Here is a 26,285-nt window from a genome sequence, read left to right on the forward strand (position 1 = left end):
GTTTCTCAGATCAAATAATGGGTCAGTAATATGTATCTCAAGGTAGTTAAGGGGAATAAACAAGGTATTAGGTGTGACTATGCCTAGCACAAATTCTGTCACGTGAGGTTTTATAGGTAAACATAGAGACGTAGGTATGTTCCTGAAGCTGGAGATGCTATCTCTCTGCATCAGTTATTGACATGATTCTTGCCACCTAAAGTCACTGCTGTCTACCTTTTTCTATTTATGAAGAGCAATAAATACATGCCCCTAAAAGATGATCATTTACCATTGCAGCTCCTTGTAAGGTGTCTGTGCGTACGTCAGATGCGTGCTCGTTAGAATGCATACAGTATGGCTCACAACGGGAGGGTCAGAGAGATGCTGAAGGGACCGTTTTGGGGGTTGGGGATGGGGTTGGGGCAGCAGCTCCCAATAATCAATACAAGTGCTCTAGGTGCTGAGAATCAGAGACAGTCTTGTTTCTGAAGAACTTCCTTGATAAAAGCCCTTTGGGGGGGGATCAGAGTAAAGCAAGTGATGAAAGCAGCTTTGACTCACCGAACCGCACAATATTGTGGAAAAACTGAGTCGGTAGGAACTCTGGGCTTAAACTTCTCCCCTGAAGCCAGAAACCCCTGTGAATCTATGTCTTTACAGATCTTTGCCAAGAAATTTCCCTGCCTGGAACGTACCTTCCTATCCGTGCTTGGAAAATCGTTACTCATCTTTTCTTCTTCTTTTTTTTTTTTTGGACATCTTTATTGGAGTATAATTGCTTTACTGTGTTGTGTTAGTTTCTGCTGTCGCTACTCATCTTTTAAAAATCACACATTCACTCCATCAGGAACGTTTACGAAGCCCTTAATACGTATCAAGTGTTGCGCTGGGGGCTGGGTGATAATGGGAAACAAAATCAGACCCTGACGACTTCATCCTTATGAGCTCGGCCTCTGCACTGATGTCCCTGTCCTGGTCCTCGAAGCTCGGGGTGCCCACATTATGGCAACAGAGAACAATCTATGTGTTTACATGACTGTTTCCCCAGCCTGTCAGGGAGCTCCCCAAGAGGAAGGCCTAAATCCATTCATCTTTTCTTCCCCAGGGCACACTCGGGGTCTGGCACACAGTGGGCGCCCCATAAACCTTTGTTAAATGAATCATTCATTACTTATGAGGCCCTGATACAGTCGAATCTGTTCAATGATTCTGCTAATGAATATGAGAGAAATGAAAACAATTATATTCAGGAAAATTACATATTTTTGAGATATTCTTTGTTTTTTCCTATTTTATTAGATCTTATTAGCAGTCCTAGCAGCTACTTTAAAAATACCTAAAAGCTAATGTCATCAGTTTTCTAAAAAGATGAGCAATATAAATGCAGGGGAAATGATGCCTGATTAGACTCTTCTGGTTTAAAATCATGAGAATTGGGGGCAGGGGGAATGGAATGAGCTTCCATTGAATTGAAAATAGCTATGTATGTGAATGACTTAAAATTCCAGGGGATCTGTTAGGTTTCCAGACTAAGCAACAATATGCTTCTAGAAATAGAAAGTGGTCGAAGACATTCACAGAATTTGACTTCACAACACGGAGGTCTGGCCCATCCTCCAAGTAGAGACTACATTGCTTATTTTAAAACACTTAATATAGATCTAAAAGTTTCCTGAAGTTCATACAAATGTGCTGACTAGCCTTGAAAAGAAGGAAAAAATGAAAAAAAAAATTGTCATTACTGTGTCCAAAAAAGGCAAGAAGTCATTCTTCAAGCGGTGCTAGGCAGACTCTGGAGGCTTGAACAGCATAAATATCAAGGGAACCTTGGAGATAAGAGATACAGTTTTCATCTACTTATTTTGAAATAAGTAAAGTGGTTAGCCTTTATTCATCATGCTAAAAGTTACATACAAAAGGACTGAAGAGTGAAAGCATGAAAGTACCTACTTGGTCTGATGTTTAGATCCTTTCAGATGGGCATGATACTGTTCTATTGAGTTTAGAGAGACACTGCAGATGGTACATCTGTAATTGCGCCTCAGACCTGTGGACGACAGACACACAGACCTGGTTAGCTACATCCTTGTCATCAACCACCTGAACGAATCCTAGATCTCCAAAAGGTCAGGGACAGAGTCTCTTAGAAGCCATCTGGTCTACCCCACCAATAACATTTCAATCCTCCCTTCCAAGAGCCCAGCCGACAGGTTCCTCAGCAGAAGTATGACTGTGAATACTTTGGAAGCCACCTGCCCCATTGTTGGATGACTGAAATTATTAGAACATACTTCTTTGGGGTAAAATGTTTCCAGATACTTCATAACCCAAACAAAGAAGCAATCTATTTTTTCCTTAAGGCAGAGAGACATGTAAGCTGTCATTTCTGCAGTGAAACTTGAGACTCCAGAGAAAAACTCGGTCTCAATTCCTCTTTCACCTCTATTCCAAGGACCGAATCAGAAATTCAAGTTTAGATATCATTCATCTGAGCTCTTCTCCCAAGACCATCTTATAAAATGTAGGATGCTGTCTTAATTTAACCCACATGTACACTTACTTTCCACCAGAGAGTTGAAAAGAAAGTTATTTATTCTTTATCCATTTCATTCATTCATTAACAGAGTATCAACTTTGGACCTGGCACTAGGGATTCCAAGATGAATAAGATGCTCTTTGTTTCCAAGGAGTTTAGTGAAAACCTTGACTCCTCTGTCGCTCCTCATCTAGAGTCGGATGTGTTTGAAAGAAGCATCAACCAAACAACTTGCACAGCTCATATTCCTGCTATGTCCCATCAGAGTGGAGAGGAAAAGTAGATTCAGGGTCATGGTCTAAGACTTTGGATTTTAAATCCTGGCTCCAAATATTCCTCGTTGTGTAATGTAGGGGAAGCCACATAATAACCCCCTGGCCTCAGTTTCTTCATCTACAACATGAAGACGAGTCCATCCACAACACAAGGTTTTATAAGAATTAAGTGAATAAGTCTATTCAAATGCTTAGCAACTAAGACTTGTTGTTCTTAATTTTGCTCCAAAATTCCATATCTTCCCATTGTCAAATCCAGGATAGTAAACAGCTATAGCATTTTTTTCCCCCTGATGAATGCATAGTATTTTCTTTCTAAGACACAAAAATCATTCTTATTTTCCTAAAAAGAAAATAATGCACAGTGTTGGAAAGAATTTTGCAACCTGCTATCTGGGTGACTTGACACAAATTATTTGACTTCTCTGAACTTCTGTTTCCTCATAGCATTGTGGGAAGGACTGAGTAAGATAAGGCATGTATGAAGGAGCATCTGGTATACAACAAGTGATAAACATAAACTAGCTGGTATTATGATTGCAAAGAGATATTACAAGAGAATCTTGATTTCCCAATATCTTGGATGAAGCCCCTGGTTGAAGCTCTAAGACACAGATGCTAGCTACACCCCCATGACTAAAGTGGAGTATGAGAGCCCCAGTTCAGGGCATCCAACAGAAGTGGTCAAGAGCCATTTTCCACCTAAAGCTGATCCCTCACCACCAGTCTGAAAAAGAGATTGGAGAAGAAAGAAAGAAATAGAGAATTTCTTAAAGGGAGCTCTATCATACTATGAGTTTGACTTAACCCTCTTCCATGTGAGATGGGGGAATTCCTTCTCTCTCACCTCGAACCCATGGGAAAAGGATTCAGTGGGATACTCAGAGAGCTTGAGGAATGCCTTATTGTGCTTGGAGCCCAGTGTCCTGGACTCGGCAACGCTGACAAGCTCCAAAGTCTGGAGCCTGTGTCTACTTAGCATCAGCGGAAGGATGCTAGCAGGGTTCAACTGGATATCTAGGGCCTTAAAGTGACCCCAGAGGAGGTACATAGCCTAGGGGCTAAGTATCAAGTAATGCTGAGTTCTTGAAAAAGCCATGAAATCACCCGATGAGAAAGAGTCAGGCAGTGTCTATGCGAGTTTTGTATAGGTATCTATCAAATAAACCTTTATGTCCCTCGCCTTTCTAACCTGATACCCCGCATCCCTCAGCCCTGGAGGAACCTGAGGGAGAGATAAAGGAAGGAAAGCAAAAGCCACAGGCAGAGAGGAAGGGAAGAGCCTATGCACCCTTTTCCCATGGCGAATAGGCTGCCCAAGCAGAACTGAGCTAAGGGAAGGGGAAAACTCACTTCCAATAAAGTTTGGAGCTGTTTAAAAATTATTTTTCTACCCTGTAGGAACTAAGAATGTCACCTGCCATTTCAGTAGACAAAGGAGTCATCAGCCACTGCAGGCCTCCTGACAATGGGGCTCCCTGAGGGGATTCAGGATGGAGAAAAACAAGATATTGGACCGAGATAGTTAAGATGCATATCAAAGGATCACTTCAGTGAACCCAAGCCTCTTGCCATACATAGAAAAGCACTAAAATCATTAACTTGAAATGTTTTGTTCTTATGATTAGCAGTAATCTTGTGATGTTTGAACACATGTTTTTTTTTTTTTTTTTTCAGCAAAAACTCCTATATATCCTGGCTTCTCCCTTACCTTTTTGGAACACTCCCTTAGAGCTATCTGAAAGGCTGTATCCCAGGCTAAAGTCCTCAGTAAGTTCACTGAATAAAGCATAATTCTCAACCTTGAACCTGTGCAGTTTTTTTCAGTAGATAAAAACTACTGAAAAAAACTTGGATATATCAGTTAATGCCATAGAATTTTGTGTATCTAAGAATGAAAGTAAAGAACTCTTTACTACTTAAAAGTGAGCAAAAATTCATGACACTTACCCTAGTTTTTACCAAGGGGTAGGAAAAAATTAACCCCACAGAGATGGCATGAAAGGGCAGTGGATGGCAAGAATAAAGTTACTTCTAATTACATCCAATGAGTCTTGCTTACTGAATATTGCAGTGTCATCAGAATTGCTCTTATGTAGATAATGTGACAAAGGGCAGAACTTCCTGTGGACTTGCAAATTCCTATAGCCCCATGCATGTTTCTGAGAAATGTGTTAGACATGACAGGATAAGCTGGTTTGGCCAGTGTAAGGACGAACTTATTTTGTTTTAGTTTCAGGTACATGATAATCGGACACTGAGTGACTAATTCCTCAATTAAGAGTCAATTCAGTTATGGGAAAATAACAATGAGACCACAGGACCTTCTTGGTGAGCAATCTAAGGGACTCAAAATTTTCCAGACACAGATCGACAGTTCAGAGACAAAAGAGACAACTCTTGTCTCTCTATTCCCTCAAGCAGTGGCTCCCAAACGTCCCAGTGCATCCTCTGGGGGTGGTGCTCAAATGCAGATTCCCAGGCACAAGATCTGCTGGTTCTGATTCTATAAGCCTTGGATGGGGCCTGGGAACCTACAAGAAGTTTCAGACTTGTAACCCTCACCTCCAACACACATACACACCTACCTTACAGAGTACCGCCCTCTAGTGCCATGGTCCTTTCGTTAACTTGAACTTGTCAGAACAATACTGGGTCTTAAAGAAAAAAGTTACAAAGAAGAGCTGTGCTTCCAAGCCTCTTCCATTTCACTCGCAGGTGTGTGCGACTCAGGAAGATTACCATAGTCCCCAAACCCAGAGGCAATAAGTTATCACAACCTACATGTGAGCTGTTTGAATGCTTATCTGGGGCTGAGCCATTCTCCTCTGTTATGCACAGAATATGAAAGCTAGCTTCAGCCTTCCTACCTCCAGAGTTCTCCATCAGTCTTGTCGTAATAAATGGTAACCAGTATTTATATGGGTCCTCTTCACACTACAGGCTCATCAAAGCTCTCCTCATAACGAATGGAGGTAGAACATGGCAACAGGCATAAATATTTATGTTTAAAAGTGGGCCTTTTTAAGAGCACCAACAAATCTAAAAACTATTCTGATCTGTTGCTTTTCCATTACAGTTCTGCTCTGCAGCCAAACAGAAGCGTGGGCAGGAAATATTTGGCACGTTACTGTGATGCAAACTGCAGGAAGCATAAACTATGAAGGCAGTGCATATAAACAAGAACAAAGGCAGAGAAGGGGCAGAGGAGTCCTCTTCCACACGTGACACAGTGTCCTTGGTGGGAACTTAGGGCTTTATTAATGCTGAGTTGAAATTCTAATGACTTTGGAATTATACAGCTCCTTTTTCCACAGAGAAATAGAGAATCCTATTAAACAAAAACGCTGTTTCTCATTCCATTCATTTTCAATGCAATACCATTTTATGAGTATCCCGAAACGTCTGCAGACGTAAAGGTTATTTCTGCAGGACTGCCGATGTGTGTTCAGAAATATCGCCCCTGCCTGCAAGGACCTGACAATCCAGTTGGAGAGGGAAGATATGTATAGAAACAGCAATGGTGCAAGGTCAATCACAAAAAGTACCACAGTCGGGATGAAGTGGAATGCTAGGGGAATGAGAGGAGGAGATTGTTTCCAACTCAGAGAATCTGGAAAAGTTTCTTGAAGATGCTTCACTTTTGCGTTTATATTCCCTAGCACAGTGTGTAAAACAGATGGTCCTGGAGAGTTTAGCAGTGTGACTACTCAATGTGTCTTTTCAATTCTAGCAAAGCTAGACTTCAGATGCCCCTGTAACTTCAGTTGCATCCATTCTACATTAGGGAAACATCACTGTGCCTCTATCATGATGGCAGGTATTTTGCCAAATACCAAGAATGTAGGAGAATATAAAATAAATTTTCATATGGAGCTACTCAGGTAGAAAGACAAGAAGCAAGGAAACAAATAAAAACATTGTGGAAGTATTGCACAAGATGTAAAGAGGAAAATGAGACAGTCACAGAGAAGAAGGCTGGTTTTGGATAGCATGGTCAACAGAGGTCTCTGAGAAGCATGAAATGAAACCAGAGAGATGAGAAGTAGCCTGTGATATGAGGAACTGGTTAAAGAGTTGTCCAGGGAGAGAAAAGAGCAAACAGAGAGACAAGGGTGAGGTGGAGTTGGATCGTTTAAGGAAGAAAAAGTGGTGAAACAAGCAAACGAACAAAACAAAACAATCAGAATTCTATATCCAGCAAAAATATCCTTCAAACTTTCAAGTAGAATAAGGACATTTTCAATAAACAAAAACTAAAAAGAACAGTCTGCCAACAGACCTGTGCTAGAAAAATGCTTATAAAGTTCTTCAGGTGGAAGGCAAACGACGCCAGGTGTAAACTCAGATCTACAGGAAGAAATAAAGAACACCATAAGTGATTAATATGTTGGTGTCCTTTTTATTGCTCTAAATTTATTTGAAGATAGAGAGCAATTTAAAGCAAAACTATGACACTGTGCTGTGTTTTGTGGTGCTTATGCTGTATATAGATGTAAAATATGTGACAACAATAGCCCAAGAATGAGTAGGAGTTTGAGAGCTCATGATATTGTGTATAAAGTCTAATTAATAAATAATAAATTTACCAATATTAACTCTAAATGACAGTGGTCATTTAAGGATGCGTCCTAACCTCCTAGAAACAAATACGAAGATATAAACCTAAGGAGACTATAGAGAAAATTAAATAGGATAATAAAAAGTATTTGATAACCCAGAAGTGGAAGTTCCTATATAAATATCAGACTAAATAGACTTCAAGACAAGAAATATTTCCAGAGATGAAGAGGATGTCTTGTAATAATACAGGGAGAAACTCATTAGGAGAACCTAGCAATTGTAAATGCAATTTAGCCAATAAAGCATAAAGAACATGAAGCAAAACTGATTGAACTACAGGCAGAAACAGACACCATAATTATAAGAGATTTAACACTCCTCTCTCAGTAAGAACAGAACAGTACGACAAAACAAATAGTATCTAAATGAAACTATCAACCATATTGTACCAACTGATATTTATAGAACAGTACACTCAACAAGTGGCTAATACACAATCTTTTCACATGTATAGAGCAAGTAAACTAAGTTAGGGAATATGCTAAGCCATTGAAAATTCTTACTAAATTTCAAATATTTACATTTCATACAGTGGTTTCTTTGACTATCACTGAAATTAATAAGAAATAAATATTAATAGCATTTATGAAAATACCTAAATACTTCCAAGTGACCTATTATCAAAGGGAAAAATCCAAAGGGAAATTAGAAAATATTTTGAACTGAATGATAATGAAAATACTACATATCAACAAGTTTATATTAATCAGTTTTTAAAGGAAAATATATAGCTTTATATTCAGAAGGATGAAAGGTTTAAAATCAATGGTCAAAGTTTAAATGCTATGAAAGTAGAAAAAGACAAGAAAATTAAAACAAAATCAGGCAGAAGGAAAGAAATAATAAAGAGAAGTCAATGAAATAAAAAACAGAGTACAGAAAAAATAACAAAACCGAAATCCGCTCTTAGAAAGGATTAATGCAAGTATTAACCATTAGAAAGTTTCATGGAGGTTTAAAAAAAAGCAACAAATTACTAAAATTAAAGAATTGCTTCTAAGGCAGATACTACTGACAGTTTTAAATGGAGAATAAGAGAACATTATGAATAATTTTATGCCAATAAATTTGACCAAGTATATGAGATGGGCAAATGTCTTTAAGAATTCAACTTACCAAAACTAACACAAGATGAAATAGAAAATTAGGGTAGCTATTATCTATTAATGAACAAACATTAAAGAGTGGCATAGTATCAACTTTACAAACTCTTTTAGCAAATAGATGAGAAAGAAACATTTCCACACTTGTTTTTGAGGTAACGTAACACTAATTTTAAAAAAAAAATTGATAGAATATAAAAGAAAATAAAATTTCAAGCCAGTATCTGTCATGAACATGACAGAAAAATCCTTTAAAAACTAGTAAGAATCACATTATAGATAAAGATATTTCTGTCTGTATGTATACATACAGACATATAACAGTTCCATCATAAACAAGTTTGTTTGTTACAGGAAGTAAGACTGGTTTAACATTTAAAAATCATATAATTCACTTTGTTAAGACAAAATGAGAAAAGAACATAAGCTTAATAGATGCAGAAAAGAGCATTTGACAAATTTCAACATCCATTCATGTTCAAAACTCTCAGCCTACTGGAAAAGAACATCCTTAATTAATAATTAATAATAAAGAGCGCCTATCAAAACCTATAGCTAATATTATATTAAGCGGTGAAATACTGAAGTTTCCTAAGACCAGGAAAAAGCCAAGGATGTCTTTCTTATTTATATTCAGCACTGCACTGTAGATTCTAGGCAGTGCAATAGGAAAAGTAAAACAAATGAAAGGCTTGCAGATTGGAAATGGAGAAGTAAAACTGTCTTTATTTGTAGAAGATATGATTGTTTATATAGAAGATCCTAAAGGATCTACAAAATAACTACTAGAATAAGTGAATTTAATAAGGTCACAATACAAAAGGCCAACAGAAAAAATTGCATGCTTAAAAGAGCTGCAAACCACTGATAAATACATTTGTAAAAATACCATTGTAACAGTATCAGAAATATTTGAAAACACTTAGGGATGAATTTAATAAAAGATGTACAAGACTGAAAACTACAAAACATTGCTGAAAGAAATTAAGAGGAACCTAAATAGATACAGAGATATATACACCATACTCATCAACTAAAAGAATCAATACTTTTAAGATATCAGTTCTCCTATAGATTCAATGAAAACTCAATCAAAATTCCAACAGTCTCTTCCAGAGGGTTTCACTGGAGAATTCTATCAAACACTAAAGGATTACAGAGATAAGTGGATTCTAAAATTTATGTGGAAATCAAAGTATCTAAAATAATTTTGAAAAAGAAAAAAGTTTGAGGACTCACACTTGAGGATTTCAAGATTTGCTTATAAAAATCCATCAATCACAATAGTGTTACATAAGCATAAGAATGGACAAAATGCATCAAAGGAACAGAATAGAGAGCCCAGAACTAGACCACACCCAAAGAATCAATTGATTTTTTTCACTTTCATTGAGATACAATTGACATACCGCTCTGTGTAAGTTTAAGTTTAAGGTATACCCTGTAATGACTTGACATGCATATACTGCTACATGATTATCACGATAAGTTTAGTTAATATCCATCATCTCACATAGATTAAAAAAAAGAAAAATAATCATCTTTGCTATGAAAAATTTTAAGATCTACTCTTAGCAACTTTCAAATATATCATACAGCCGTGTTAACTATGGCCAGTGTATTGTACATTACATCCCCAGTATTATTTATCTAATAACTGGAATTTTGTACCTTTTGACCACTTTCATTGATTTTCAACAAAGGTGTCAGGGCAATTCAATGGGGGAAAGAAAGTTTTTTCAGTAAATGGTGCTGGAATAACTGAATAAATGCATGAAATAAAAAAATGAACATCAACCTCTACCTCACAACACACATTAAAAGTAAGATTGATTACAGACTTAAATGTAAAAGCTAAAACTAGGGGCTTCCCTGGTGGCGCAGTGGTTGAGAATCCGCCTGCCAATGCAGGGGACACGGGTCCCACAACTACTGAGCCTGCGCGTCTGGAGCCTGTGCTCCGCAACAAGAGAGGCTGCAATAGTGAGAAGCCCGTGCACCGCGATGAAGAGTGGCCCCCACTTGCCGCAACTAGAGAAAAGCCCTCGCACAGAGACGAAGACCCAACACAACCAAAAATAAATAAATAAATAAATAAAAAACTAAAACTATAAAGCTTCTAGAAAAATACAGAGGAATACATCTATGAACTTGGTATAGGCATAGATTTCTTAGGAATTAAAACACGGTGAACATAAAAAAGAAAAACAGATAAATTGGATTTTACAAAAATCAAAAGCTCCTGCTTATAAACAGACCCATCAAGAAAACCAAAAAGTAAGCCACATCCTGGGAAAATATAATTGTAATTCATATATCTTGTTCAGGACTTCTGTCCAGAATATATAATTTACTCCTACAGATCAATAAATAAAAGACAAACAATCCAAGTTTTTCAAAGGACAAAATATTTGATCAGATATGTTATAAAAGAAGACATAAAAATGATTAATAAACACATGAAAAGATGCTCAGCATCGTTTGTCACCAGGAAATGTAAATTAAAAGAACAGTTAAACACCATCTCATACCCACTACAAGTGCTAACATCAGATAAAACAACATAGGGGCTTCCCTGGTGGCGCAGTGGTTGAGAGTCCACCTGCCGATGCAGGGGACACGGGTTCGTGCCCCGGTCCGGGAGGATCCCACATGCCGCGGAGCGGCTGGGCCCGTGAGCCATGGCCGCTGAGCCTGCGCATCCGGAGCCTGTGCTCCGCAACGGGAGAGGCCACAACAGTGAGAGGCCCGCGTACCGCAAAAAAAAAAAAAAAAAAAAAAACCATAAATAACAACAACATAAATAGCATTTGGTTATTTACCAAATGTAAATAACCACATAGAACAGCTGGAATTCACATACAGAAGAATGTAAAATGGGAAAACTGTCAGTTTCTTATAAAGATAGACTATAACTCACAAATTCTACTCCTAGACATTTACCCAAAAGGAACAAAAACTTAGGATTAAAAAAAGTCTTCTGCAAAAATGCTTATAGCAGCTTTATTCATAGCCAAAAACTCAAAATAATCTAAATGTTCATCAATGCAAGAATTGATAAGCAAATTATGATGTATTTATATAATGGAATAATACATGGAAACTAAAAACCAAACCAAACCAAAACAAAACCTACTGATTTATGCGACAACATAAATTAGCATCAAAACATAATGTAAAGAAGTCAGACAGAAAAGAGCACAACAGCACAGCTATGCTGTAATGATAGAATTCAGAGCAATGTTGCCTTCTGGGATGAGGAAGTTCCGGCAGGAGACACAAGAGGATTTTCCAGAGTAATGTAACTGTTCTGTACCTTGGGATGGTAGTTACAGGGTATATTCATTTACCAAAAGTCATCAGATTATATACCCAAGATCTGCATACTTCGTTTTATTAGAAAAAAATCCGGAAGGATATGGTTCTAGACAGAAATCTCAGCAAACCTGAGACTTCAGTTGATCCTCATTTCCTCCCTACAACTTCTATTGTTTTACATTCCTAGAAAGTAAACTTTATATTCCTATTTATGCTTTGATAACCTTGCAACTCTCCAAGAAATGTTTGCACATGTTCTGTATTATAATGCTTGCTAAAGCTAGAAACACTTTGAAAGATGATTAATGATATGAAAGTTTAAAAAATAAAGTCTGGTTTTGAGTTATTTCTTTCTCTTCTACTTCCTAAACATTCATGAATCAGACTGTCTAGTAAATGGATGTGTCATCTTCCAGTATAAAAAATCATATCTAGGGCTTCCCTGGTGGCACAGTGGTGGTTAAGAATCCGCCTGCCAATGCAGGGGACACGGGTTCGAGCACTGGTCCGGGAAGATCCCACACGCCGCAGAGCAACTAAACCCGTGTGCCACAACTACTGAGCCTGCGTTCTAGAGCCCGCGAGCCACAACTACTGAGCCCGTGCGCCACAAGTACTGAAGCCCACGTGCCTAGAGCCCGTGCTCCGCAACAAGAGAAGCCACAACAATGACAAGCCCGCACACTGCAATGTAAAAAAAAAAATCAATAGCTAATCCTTATCTTATATATGCCATATAGAAGCATTGTTGTGGCACTCATGGTACCCATCTACTCATTTACTCTTGGCAACATTCTAGGAGCAGACATGACGATTATCCTTCTTTAGCAAATGAGGAAATTGAGATACAGAGACTTAGTCAAAATCACAGAGCTAGGTGGAGACACAGCTGGGTTTGAACCCATCCCTTCTGCTCAAGCTGCTCCTGACACCATGCATGTGGCCCTCCTGGGACAGGAGGAATAGAGTCACAGAAATATGTAGGCTCTTTAGAACTCATCTGGTCCAGTAGTTCCCACACTGGTGACTAGAGAATCAGGTGGGAGTTATTAACAACACAAACCCCAGGCCTCACCCCAGATGACTGTGATGCAGTACATCTAGAGTGGGACCTGGAAATCTATGTTTTGGAAAGCTCCCCAGGGGGCAAGTTTTAGAGAAACCATCGGTCTAGTCCAAAACCCCATGGGGGTCGCATGAAGGTTTACAAGCAGAATGGTTTGTGTCTGCTAGCATTTGGAGGCTGTCCTTTTTCAAACACCCACTCTCCTGAATTCTGCTTTGTGCACAAGTTTATTCCCATCTCTTCAAATACATCAAATACTTGAGGAAAGTTATCACATCCCCTAAGGCTCTGCTTACCAGGCTGAAAGTCCATTGGCACTTTGACAGTGTTCTTCACTAAAATATAGGTTCAAGTTCCCCATATCATCTCTTATTACCTTATGGATGGCATTTCCTCTTTGTTGATGACATTGTTAAACTATGACCCTCGAACTGAAGGCCAAGCCCCTGGTGTGGTTTCTTCGGTACAAAGCAGAGCAAGACTTCCATAGCTCTCGTGCACCATTAATTCTACCAATACCTTTAAAGCTTTATGTATGTGTGTCTGGCAACCCTGACCCACTGTAATCTATACTCATAATGAACCTGCTAGCAATCAATTCTAAGGCTTTTGTACCCAGATTTCTGCTAAGCCAAGTCTTCATTTCCTCTACTTTTTATACAGTTTATCCTCATTAAGTTCTAGCTCAATGAATTCCACCTACTCCTTTAGGGAATATAGCTGCAAATACAAGGCAGCTCACGTATCCTTTTTTTTTTTTTGCGGTACGTGGGCCCCTCCCGTTGCGGAGCACAGGCTCCGGACGCGCAGGCTCAGCGGCCATGGCTCACAAGCCCAGCGGCTCCGCGGCATGTGGGATCTTCCCGGACCGGGGCACGAACCCGTGTCCCCTGCATCGGCAGGCGGACTCTCAACCACTGCGCCACCAGCGAAGCCCCATGTATCCATTTTGATTAGTTAGGAAGGAGAGGCGGCCAGAGTGCTATGAGAAGATTATGAGCCCTCATTCCAGATGATAGTGAAAGACGGCCACCATCTATTAGCCAGTCTGTCATTGGCCAGTGGTGTACTTGGCCTGTCTGTGAGATTCCAGCTCTAGCATATCAACGTCAATCATAGAAAAGTCAGGACAAGCAATGTTCTGGTAAACCAGGGAGTCACTGACATATAGGTGGTAGTTAAAGCTGCAGGGCTGGTGAGATCATCTATGGAGACAATGTAGGTAAAGAGAAGAGAGTGGAGGAGGGTGGAGAAGCGGTTAGTACCCCTTGATATCAGAGATGCTCACCGTGATGCATGGGGTGGAGCCAGACCCATGGGCGTCTCTGGCTCCCATCAGACCTCTACCTTCCAGGCTGCTGAATCCTAGGCAGGATGTGGATGTGGGAACATGGTACAAAGCCCCAGCCTATCCTGCAGGTCACCCACATCAGACACAGCCTCCAGTTTGCACTCGTGGGTTCCAGTTTGCCTTTGCTCTTCCCTACTTCACGGCCACCTTTCCTTCCTGACTGCCAGCCCTACGGACTTCAGGCCCAAGACTAGATGCAGAAGAACCAGCAGAAGAAAAGACTGTCTTACCAGTTCCCATAATCCTTACAATAAGTTCCTCATTCCGTATCAGTCTTGGTGGTTGTACTCCTCTGATCAAACCCCGACTGATAGAGGGGTTATCAAGGAACCAGAGAGAAGAAAGCTTTGCTAGAAGGATAAGGGAGACATTTTTTTTTTTTTTTTTTGCGGTACGCGGGCCTCTCACTGTTGTGGCCTCTCCCGTTGCAGAGCACAGGCTCCGGACGCGCAGGCCCAGCGGCCATGGCTCACGGGCCCAGCCGCTCCGCGGCATGTGGGATCTTCCCGGACCAGGGCACGAACCTGTGTCGCCTGCATTGGCAGGCGGACTCTCAACCACTGCGCCACCAGGGAAGCCCAAGGAGACATTATTATCATATTTAATCCTCAAAACCACTTTATGAACATTATTAGCACATTTTCCAGATACGAAAACCATGGTTCAAAGACATCAAAGTCATACAGTTAGCAAGTGGACAAGGAGACCTGAATCTACTTATTTCTGAATTCAACGCTAGTGACCTTAATAATGACACTAGGGCTTTTAAACGAAACATAGGAGTGAAGGAAGAAAAGCAGAAGAATCCTGTTTAAAAAAAACAACAACTTAATTTGAAAATAATGCATAAAATAGACAAAGCACAGTTGCTCTAGTTGAAAGGGGGGTTAGGGTTTTCAAACAGCAGTGAGACCATCAAACTCCAAGCATAGCACTTCGGGTACCCCAAGTAAGGGACCTTGGGCTTTGTGGAGAAGAATTTGAAAATCACTGCATTCTATCATGCCACCCATCGTAGGATAACACGAGGAGTGTTGCCATGTCCGATCTCAGACTTGCGTTGTGGAGCATCTCTTCCCTGTGAGTGTCAGCTAAGGAAACCTCCTAGGATCAGGGCTGGCTGCAGTACCAGATAAAGAAGAGCTGTATTACTCCACACAAGAATCATTACGACCCTCAGAACATTTAAATGCTTCATCTTTTGAATTCATCCCACTGCTTGCTAGCACAGACTGCAAGATATCTGACAGTCAATTAAACAAAGAACACACATTTCCTAAAACAATTCTTTCTCTGTTTAAATAGTATTTATGTGAAGCCTTGAAAATGGAATCAGGAAGCAAATGGCTTTACATCTTCATAAGCTCTTTCCAAACAAACAAAACCTAAAGCTATGGGCTAAATGTATTCCCCATAATTAAAAGACAATTTTAGCCATGTTGGATGCCTGACCCAAGAAAGGATTAGAAAATTGTCACCCTACTGTGAAGATTCAGAATTGACAGAGTAGTTCATTCTAAGTATTTAAAGAGCTGCTTGATCAGAAGAAGATTCACATGTATTCTACGTGGCAGAGGATAGGTGATAATTTTATTTTTTTTTTAGGCTGCACTGTGAGGCATGTGAGATCTCAGTTGCCCGACCAGGGATTGGACCCGTGCCCCCTGCACTGGGAGCGTGGAGTCTTAACCACTGGACCGCCAGGGAAGTCCCTATATATTTTCATACTTTGAGCAGCACCCAGACAACCTTGTTTTTAGCTTTGGAGGGGACCACTCGTATTATGACGGCTATTAGCAAACTGCAAGCAACCCAAAGAATTGAACTCATTTTTGTTTTTGTGATTTGAATTAAATGCAAAGGAAACAGAAGTAAGTAAACCTACTCTGAAGTCATCTGTTATTTGAAAGGTACTCAAGGGATCTGTAACCATATATTAAATAACAACATATGGGTGAAACAGCTTTTTCCTGGTCTGGATGTTGATGTGATACAAATGGAAATTTATGGAACATGAAATGTGTTTTTCCTTTTGGTCCCACGACATTGCCATAGATCTCAACTTATACAGGCAACTAACAACTTAGCAGGGCTATATGTTTTTCATGTAAAGTGTTGTCATAAATGTGTTTTTTTCTACAGTATGATTTTTGATTACATATTGTTTCATGCATAAAGTAAACTGTACTCCTAAGGTGAAGTTGTGAATTATGGCAACAAGTTCAACAATGGGTTACATTAAACTCGAATGGGTTAAATTAAACTCATGAGGGCTGGTGGAAAGGGTGCACAGGAAAGGAAACACATGTCTCTTCCCTTCTCTCTCTGCCCTGTGGAGATGTGTCTTCCAGGCCATCTCTCATTTCTTCCTGAGGGCTAGGGAATCACAGGCCCTGTGATTTCCCTGAAGAACTGTCAGTAGTCCTGATAGGTCCACAGCTGTCAAGGGATCATGGCATTGGCTTTTTAGCTGCATCAGCTGAGGGCACAGTGATTGTCAACTCTTTTGTTATCGGCTAGAGGTCCGAATGTATCCTTAGCGACCTTTGCTTTGGAGCTGTCCCGACTACCCTGGTCAACCAAAAGGCCCCAGGAAGCAGTAGGAGCACTTGTGGTCATTTTCAAGAGACCTAGTCCAAGAAGGATTCAAAGGTGAAATATGAATGAAAAAGAAGTCCTAATTGTCAGTATCTCCTTTGAATCACATTATAAATGAAATTGTTCTCTCTCCCTCTTTCTCTCATTATCGTTCACACACAAGTTGGCCGTCTGGTACATGAATATTATCTTTGGTGTCCTCTGATTCTTTGTTAATCTCTCTTGCCTGCTCGTAAACATCTATCTCACATGGCTGGGTCTTTATCTTGCTTTCAGCAGATAGCCTGCCAGACCCTGTGTTAAGTCACGGCTGTCTGCTGCTTCCTGCAGTATTGGCCTTTTAATAGGGATGTTTGAAATTAAAAAGCCTTCAACACTTGAAGAAAATAATATGAAAGGTAGAATTTCAGGCCTCACCAGATGGGTAGGAGAGACCTTTATGAAGACAGTAGCCTTCAAATCTCTGCAGCCACCTGAGTGTGTGCCCTGCCTTCCCCTGGGCCAGCCTGACACCAACGCCTTGACACACATGGCCCCACTGTGCCTTGAATAAGTGACTTTTCTCTAGGACACATGGTAAGAGACATCCCCATTCAATACCATTATCACAGTAGCCTCACCTAATTACAGAAGCACACCCGATCTTGTTTGATTTACAAGGTAATAGAGAATAGCAAAATTTACAATTTATAGATAAATGTTGATTTTAGAAAAAGAAAACATTGTAAAAAAAAATCTAGAAAATGCCTGCAACTCAATAATTCTCAAATATATCGGGGCCTGCGGATATGGGAAACAGAGGGCATGAGAATAAAGTACCAATCATTTTCAGGAGGAGGAATTACATATTTTTCCCTCTTACAATCTAAGCTTGTTATTTAACCCTTAGGAATCTCTATTTCATAAACAATAAAAGGGAGATAATAATTGTACCTACCTCAGAAAGATTATATGAAAATTAGAGCTGTTGATGTAGGTGAACAACTTAGAAAAGAACCAAACAGCTCAATAATTGTAAGCTACAACTGCTATTTTTAACCACAATGAGCCTTTGCTTTGAACAAAAATAAAGACCTAACTCATGAGTGTGAGATTTCATAGTAATTTAATATTCTAGAAAGAGTTCTCTTTCTTAGCATCCTGAGGAATATTCAAATTATTCTGGCAAGCTGCCTTCTCTACAGATGCTATTTATACACATCTTTTTTGACAGGTCAAATGTTCCCTTATATACTGATCATCCTATATATTTGCTTGGCATAGAGTTGAATGAAAAATTATCTCTATTCTTTTTAAAAAATTTTTTGAAAACATGGAAGATATGACATTATATGAACTACTTCTTAGGAAGCTGTTGACAGTGGATCTCAATATATTTTGCCTGCTTTGTTCTCAAATTGAGTGATTGAGGCCATTGAGTAGGTAATTGGCCAAGTTCATAAATTAGATAAAAAGGAAAACGTGGAAGGGTATATTGGAAGTTGTGTAATTGCATCTTTCTTTTTTATTCTCAAGGCGTGCACTCAAGGATCCATCTGAAGACCTGTTTTTATTCTTCCATTAGCAGCCTTCGTTAACAATACTATTTGTTCTCTTGGGCCCTTACAAACACTGAGCAGGCAGCAGCTCTGGTGAGAGCCGCAATTCCTTTCCAAATGCTCAAACTGACTTCCCAGGAGACTTTGATGTACCTGAATAGAATATATATACAGATAAATAGATATATAGATATATCTCCTCATCATTATATTATAATGCATGGATCTGAATTTGTGAATTCACTTACCTACTAAAATTTATCTGTAATCCCCAAAATCAATATTGGTGATGCTCTGTGGTCATTCTCAGACATGTACAGAACAGCCCACATGCACTTCCCTGATGAGGCTGAACAGGTGATACTTCATTTCCTAGTTTCAGCTCTCACACAGAGACGAACAGAGGATGGAGGTGGTGGGGAACAGCCAGTGTAAGGCAACAAGTTCCAGCTTCGGGGCCGGTTGATGGAATTCGAAACTCAACTCTAGCCCCTATTCATGGGGCAGCTTCAGGCACGTTGCCTATCACTTCTAAAGCTCATTTTCTCTTTTTGAATAAAAGGAAAATAGCCTTTACCGGTCTGAGTTGTTTGTTAAGATTCTAATCTATGTGAGATATATATACAGATAAAATGATAGGTGTTGTTATATTGTGATTTATAATAAGAAACATATATTTGGTCTTCACCCCTGTTTCTGGCACAGAGCTCCTAAAACCCTTGGAATTTCCAAAGTGAGGGCAGAAAGTTTTCTTTTGTTATGTTAATGAGACTGGGGCTGGTTGCCAGGAGAACCAACCTTGTGATTAGAGGCTTAGGACTTCCAGACCCACCCTTCTGATTTCTGGCTGGAGGTTGAATCAGCCACCAACGGCCAATGATTTAATCAGTCATGCCTATGTATGATAAAGCCTCCATAAAAACCCAAAGGATTGGGTTAGGAGAACTTCTGGGTTGGTGCACATGTGGAGGTGTGAGGACATTGGCTTCCCTGGACATGGCATGGAAGATCCTAGCTCCTTCCCGCGTACATCTCTTCCATCTGGCTGTTCCTGAATTATATCTGTTTATAATAACCTGGTAATCTAGTAAGTAAAAGGTTTCTCTGAGTTCTGTGAGCTGCTCTAGACAATTAATCAAACCCGAGGAGGGGGTCATTGGAACCTCCAATCGATAGCCAGTGGGTCAGAGGCACAAGTATAGGTAACAACCCGGCCTTGTGACCGGCATCTTAAGTGGGGCTGGGAGGGCAGTATGGATGGACTCTACCTTTAACCCATGGGATCTGGTGCTGTCTCTGAAATGGCGTCAAATTTTAGTTGAATAGTAGCACACCCAGCTGGTGTCTCAAGAATTGCTTGTTGGTGTGGGGAACTCCTTGCCAGCATTGGAATTGATACCAGAACCTATGTAGATATACATATTTCCCCTAGTAGTGATGGTTCAGTATTTGTAATTCAGTTTTGGCGTGGGGGGATTTACAGAATAACTACCCTGGATAAAGAAGATTAATGGTACATACACACGAGGGGGGAGGTCAAGACCATGCGAGGGTCTGTGGCCACTGTGGTGACTTAGGCTGTTAATCAGAGTGTCATGGCAGCCACTGGACCGAAAGTCAACAGGATCACTCTGGCTGCTATGTTGAGAGTTGTCTAAATGCAGAACAAGAGCAGAAGCGGGGAGACGGTGTAGAGATCAATTACAATCATTCAGATGGGAAAAGGTAGTGTCCTGGACCAGAGTAGTAGCCCTAATTTCAAAAAATGCCGAAGACAAGCACAGAATATGCCTTTCTCCCCCCAAAAGAGGAAAAGCAAGAGAGCTTTAACTATGCAATGTCCCCACATCTAACACCAAGCTCTTCGTCTCCTACTCCAACTGCTCCTCCCACGATGCTCTGCATCAGGTCCAGTGAGCACCGGCTAAGCCTTCAGAGTCGTCCTCCAAGCCCCTTCCAACCCCATCCAGCTCCCTGGTACTCTGGGTTGGCTCTGTCTTCAAAACAGATCCAGAGGGTAATCTGACATTTAAGAAATTGTTTCGATTGTGGTAAAATTTGTTTACACGTAACATAAAATTGGCCATCTTAACCATTTCTAGGTGTACACTTCAGTGGCATTCAGTACATGCATATCACTGAGCTGCCATCACCACCCTCCACCCTCAGAACTCGTTTCATTTCGCAAACCTGAAACTCTGTACCCATGAAACAACAACTTTTTTCCTCTCTCCTCCCCGGCAACCACCATCTACTTTGTCTCTATGAATATGACTATTCTAGGTACCTCACATGGGTGGAATCATACAGGATTTTGTCCTTTTGTGTCTGGCTTTAGCATCATGTCTTCAAGGTCACCCAGGTTGTAGCATGTGTCAGAACATCCTTTTAAAGGCTGCACAATATTCCATTTGTATGGACACACTAAACTTTGTTTATCCATTTGTCCTTGGACACGTTGATTCTGCCTTTTGCCTATTGTGAACATTGCTGCTATGAGCCTGCTGAACACATACTTATCTGTTGAGTCCTGGCTTTCAATTCTTTTGTGTCCCTAGCCTGAGGTGGAATTTCTGGATAAAAGAGATCCAGAATCCATCCCTGACACCTCTGCTGCTACCACTCTAGTCTAAGCCCCCATAATCTCCCATCTGAATGATTCCAATTGGTCCCCACACCTGTCTCCCTGCTTCTCTCCTCTTCCCCAACTTTAGACCATTCTCAGCACAGCGGTCAGAAGGATCCTGTTAATGTTTCAGTCCAATAGCTCCCATCACAGTGGCATCACCCTGTCACTCTGGCCGGACCTCCCCCACTGCCTCTGCCTCGCCTCCCACTGCTCTCTGCCTTGCACACTCCTGTCTCGGCCCCCCCCGCGTCTTGCTACCCCCTCTGTCTGCTCATCCCCAGGGCTGTGTGTGGCTCGCCCTCAGCTTCTTCGGAGCTTCATTCAAAGATCACCTACTTCATGAGGCCCTCCCTGACTGCCCTAATGAAACTGCAAACCTCCTGCCCTACTCCTGTCTGTTTTCCTCTCATCTTTCTCCATAGCACTTACACCATCTATCAGATTATTGATTTTACTTTTTAAAACAATTTTCTGTAATGCTGCTTTAAAATCTAACATTCAGAAAGGCACATATCTTTGTCTTTCTGTTCCAAGCACAGAGAAGTGCCTGACACAGAAGCACTCAGTAAATATTGGAATAGATAAATGGATGAACGAATGAAATGTACAATCATTCAAAGGTAATTCAGAGACACTGAACATGAGGATATGTTTAATCTTTAGAGAAATATCCAAAACAGTCCTTGCTTTTGGTTACCTGGATGGGAAAATTCACTGACCTATTATTTGAGTTTCATGGCTATTTAAAACCAATGTTTGTGGAAGGGAGAGAGTTTCAACAGTAACTATGATGCTCTCTTCCTCCCATCAAGATTCTAATGTGCCTCTCCAAAAGGAAGTATTGGAAGATGCAGCGAGTATATTTTTAAAATTCCCTGAGTTTTATGATATAAGATTATACCACAGATTAAACAAAAAAGAACACATGCAATTCATGTTTTTACATGCCAGTATGTTATATGCATAATTTGAACGTGAAAGTAAGGTACCATGTGTATTAGTGAATTGATTTTGGAATTCTATGTGAATGTGTATAGGAAAAGAAATAAAACGTTAGGGCTACCATCCAGTGAGATCAAATCCCAACAGCTATAAAATACGGCTTCGACACTCCAGCTGACAGTTTCCAGGATTAGCTATCACCAGGTATGTGAATTGTTACAGGATTTTTCCTGACCAGCCAATACAAATGACTATTCTTTGGTCAATAGTTGCAGTCTGGTGGGAAATCTTGATTGGAAAAGAGTTAATTCAATAAGGTCAGTAGACATAGGCAAATCAATGAAAAGTTGTAAATTTGAGATTTTCTGAAATCTTATAAATGTCTGACACTGACCTTCTACTCCAAAGTATTTCTAAAACGAATTCTTAGGGCCCCAGATTCACTCACTGCAATTTATTTTATCGTTTCTCCTCTTTTTACCCCATTGCACTTTAATTTTATAACACTCCGGCTTCCTCTATTACTTGGTTATAGCCATGGAGAACGGGAAATGTCTGATTCATTTATGTATTTCCAACATAGGGTCTGGCACATAGTAGGTATTCAGTTGAGGTCTATAATTACAGTTAATCAGTAGGACTCGGTCAAATACACACACATACATACACAAATGCACACACACATAAACGCATAAACATGTATACATACATATACACACACACATACATATATAGACAAATGTTTCTACGCTGACTTTCAGGAAGTTGAAGAATTCGATTTCCAAGGTAAAATTGGGAAAAACTTCGCCAAAGAAGGGCTTCCCTAATATAGCACGTCTTCACCGTTAAAAGAGCTAAGATTCTCTTCCCTTTGGGAGAAATAGGGGCACACTTCATCTGACGACATACCATTGTAGGGAATCACCAGCTTGCTTTTTTGTTTGTTTTCGGTACGCGGGCCTCTCACTGTTGCGGCCCCTCCCGTTGCGGAGCACAGGCTCCGGACGCGCAGGCTCAGCGGCCATGGCTCACGGGCCCAGCCGCTCCGCGGCATGTGGGATCCTCCCGGACCGGGGCACGAACCCGTGTCCCCTGCATTGGCAGGCGGACTCCCAACCACTGCGCCACCAGGGAAGCCCCAACAGCTTGCTTTGAACCTAAGAGTTGGCATCTGCGTTAGCGTGCAGCTGTGTGTGCCGGGGCATGGCCTCCTCTCCCAGGGCTGTGCCTCGAGGCAGGTGGGAGGGTGGGGTGAAGACACCTGGAAGGAGGATGCAGGAGGATGGAGACTGCTTCAGCATGCGCTGTCTAAGGAGGAGCATGGGGAAGCATCACTCAGTCCAGCTGAGCCCTCAGTTCCCAGCACAATTCTTCTGCCTGCCCTCCCTCACCACGCTCAGTGCCCGAGTCACCCTCGGGATTCCTTGGACCGTGATGGTCTCTCCTGGTCATGCAGAGTTTGCAAATGTTCTTGGTCTTGAACTATTCAAACTAGCACACTATTTTTTTCGATGTTTTCATCTCCCCATTTAAACTAAAAACTGCTTTGAAGCAACGATGGCATCTCAGGACGGTCATCCTCTTACCTACATCTGCACCTGCAAAGCGCTCTGCTCACAGGGCTGCTCACAAAATAGCTGTGCAATCCAACAGGTGTGTATGTGGGGGGGGGGGGGGGGGGATGTTGGAAGGGAGAATGAAGGTGATGGATAAAGCTCTTTTTTGACTTCTTTCCATAAATTGGACATCTGTCATTCCTGCTAGGACAAAAGTCAACAATAAGGAAAGTAAAGTTTCCATCACATTCAGATATTCTGTTATTCCGACCTCTTTTCTGGCCTAAGCTGTGCTAACCCTTATCTCTAACTTCTCCCAAGATAAAAATGAGCCAATTAAAACATTCCTACACAGCTCAGTACAGGATGCCAGAGGGTCCTGCCTGGGTACCAGCCCGCAGATCCTTCCTTCTCCATCACGGTGGACCCAGCTGCCCTTAACAACGGACAAATACACACACATACACCTAACACCTAGCCGCACCTTTGGCAGTCCCAAGAGCCCCTGCCAGCCAACCTTAGGCAGGAGGAAACAAGGAAGTTCTGATCCCGGTAATTGTGCTTCTGAAGGGCTCCCAACATCTAGGTTGTGTAACTCCATCTCACCCCAAGTGTGGAGACTAGATTCCCGGCTTGGTCGTGATGCCTGAGTCCTCGTGATGCCTGAGCACACTGGAGAAGTGCTATTTCCTCGTGTCGGCCCCCCTGCTGTCCTAGTCCCCTTCCAACTGCCCACAAAAAAGACCAGCAAGCCATTCGATCCTTCCCGCCAGTTCCAGAACTCCAGCAGGGTGGAAGTTAAGTAAAACGTTTGTCCCTCTGACCAGGTGGGTTTGGAAAGAAACCTATTTAATCTATAGCTGAGCACTTAAATGTCAAGCACGTAACATAGAGAGGCAGCAGGATAAGACTGTCCTCCATCCCTCAACTTGAAAATGCCTCTCTCTCCCGGCAACTTTTATTGCTTGAATATTTTCAGTTGTTGAAGGAAAGGCTTTATTCATCTGACATGCCATCAGGGAGAACCGAAGATCAGGTGACACCCGGTTGAAACAGGGTCAGGATTATAGGGCAAGGGAAAGCTGAGGATGGTTCCTAGTGGTTTGGACTGAGGCAGCCCTTTTCCACTTGAACCAAAACTTGCAGTCCGGGTACCAAACCCCAGCAGCATAGCGTTTTCCGAGACAGGTTTAGTAAGCCTTGTAATTTAGCAGGTCTCCAAAGTTCCCAGGAAGGAGGCAGGTAAATAGCAGAGAAGCAAGGAAGGGGGAGCAAAGGTGAAAGGCAAGGGGAAAACTGGGGCCTCTGAGGTCTGTTTTATTCCCCTTACGTGCTCAGTGCTTCTAAAAATATCTGTGATAAAGAACCAGAATTTTTTGTGTTTTTTGACTTTTAATTTTCAATATGTTGCAGACCGCACTTTTGTGAAATCCAATAAAAATTAAATTAGTAGGAAAATAAAATGAAAGCAAAGGCACGTAAAACACCAGCTCAGAGTTTTATTATCAGCTTCAACATATTTAAAATGACTCTATAAAGTTAGGGGGAAAAGTTTCTAAACGTTTACTCTCAATGTCTATGCTTATCTCATTGCAGACCAGTAAAAACTGGTTCTCAGAGCATCACCGGCCATGAACTACTTTTTGAGCAGAACTGCTTTAATTAAGTGGAGTTTCTTCATTGCCTCTAGATCTCAAAGCCCCACCTGCCCACGGGAACATCCCCCGCTTCACAGCGGGCATCCCTGTGGCTGGCTAGTACTTTCCTGACAGCAACCTGCTGAGCACTGCTCGTGTTTTCAGTGAGAATTTACACCCCAAACCCACAGTTAGGCACTAACATTGGCCAGTATGATCACCTACCAGCACTTGGAATGTGGCCAAACCCCAGAGACACCTCACTGACAAAATAGCAAAGCCAGACCTTTTATTCCGAGTTCTTCTCAATTTTCTTCTTACCTCCCCTCACTTTCTCGATTCCTTGATGGATAACTGATTCAACACACTTTGGTGTGCCATCCCTTCAAACTTTTCTTGTAGCTTTGGACCACGAAACCCCAAGTTTCATGTCCTTTCCGTTCCCTCAGCTCCCTTTGAGAAGATGTCCCAGGTTCTAGCTGAGCCAGCAGAGCCCCAATTCAGGGGAGTCAGGTCACAGAATTTGCTGTGTTAATGGCCAGCTCCAAGCCCTAGTCCCTTTACTCTGTCCCAACATAGTCAACCAGTCCCAAGGTAAGGCAGCATCTCCAACCTTTATCGTTATTAGAAGATTAATTAATGCACAGCAATTTGACCAGATTCCAATTGGTGAACTCGACATAGTCTGTTTAAAGATTTTTTTTTAAGAAGTAAAAGTATCTTCCAATAATGTCAATCCTTGAAAACAAACAAAACTACAAAGAATCCACAAATAAATCCCCACTCATTATTGAATCCAGAGCGTGGAGAGCGTGCGTGGTATGGTATAAATCCAGGAAACTGAGAGATTATTCACAGAAGCACACACGACTAAATTTAAAGGATACCCAAAACACTGTTCACAGGTACAAAGACCACCTGGGTGTCTACTTACTTTTATCTTGGATCAAACAGGCAAACCTTTGTGAGCACATCATGCCTTAGGTAGACACAACACTACAAAGCAAAAATGGGTTGGGTGAAGCAGTGATGCAGGGTTGGAATTCATCCCATGTGGAGATAGCCAAAGAAAATCACACAAAAAATATCCTAATCAAGTGGATGGTCCACCAAATCATATACATTTTTTTT

At 41.1% G+C, this 26,285-nt stretch overlaps 1 protein-coding gene across 1 annotated transcript in view; it reads right to left on the reverse strand.

Annotated features, from left to right (window-relative positions):
* Positions 1-1,928: 1,928 nt before the first annotated feature.
* The window catches only part of ZMAT4 (zinc finger matrin-type 4), a 213,529-nt gene continuing 189,172 nt past the window's right edge, over positions 1,929-26,285 (reverse strand). Inside the window, exon 5 of the mRNA XM_027123019.1 lies at positions 1,929-2,029. Within this exon, the coding sequence (XP_026978820.1) occupies positions 1,929-2,029 (101 nt within the window). The remainder of the gene's footprint in view (positions 2,030-26,285) is intronic.

The sequence above is a fragment of the Aethalodelphis obliquidens genome, unplaced genomic scaffold (genome assembly GCF_003676395.1).
Source record: "Aethalodelphis obliquidens isolate GAN/ISIS:26980383/991018 unplaced genomic scaffold, ASM367639v1 scaffold25, whole genome shotgun sequence".
NCBI classification, from domain to species: Eukaryota; Metazoa; Chordata; class Mammalia; order Artiodactyla; family Delphinidae; genus Aethalodelphis; species Aethalodelphis obliquidens.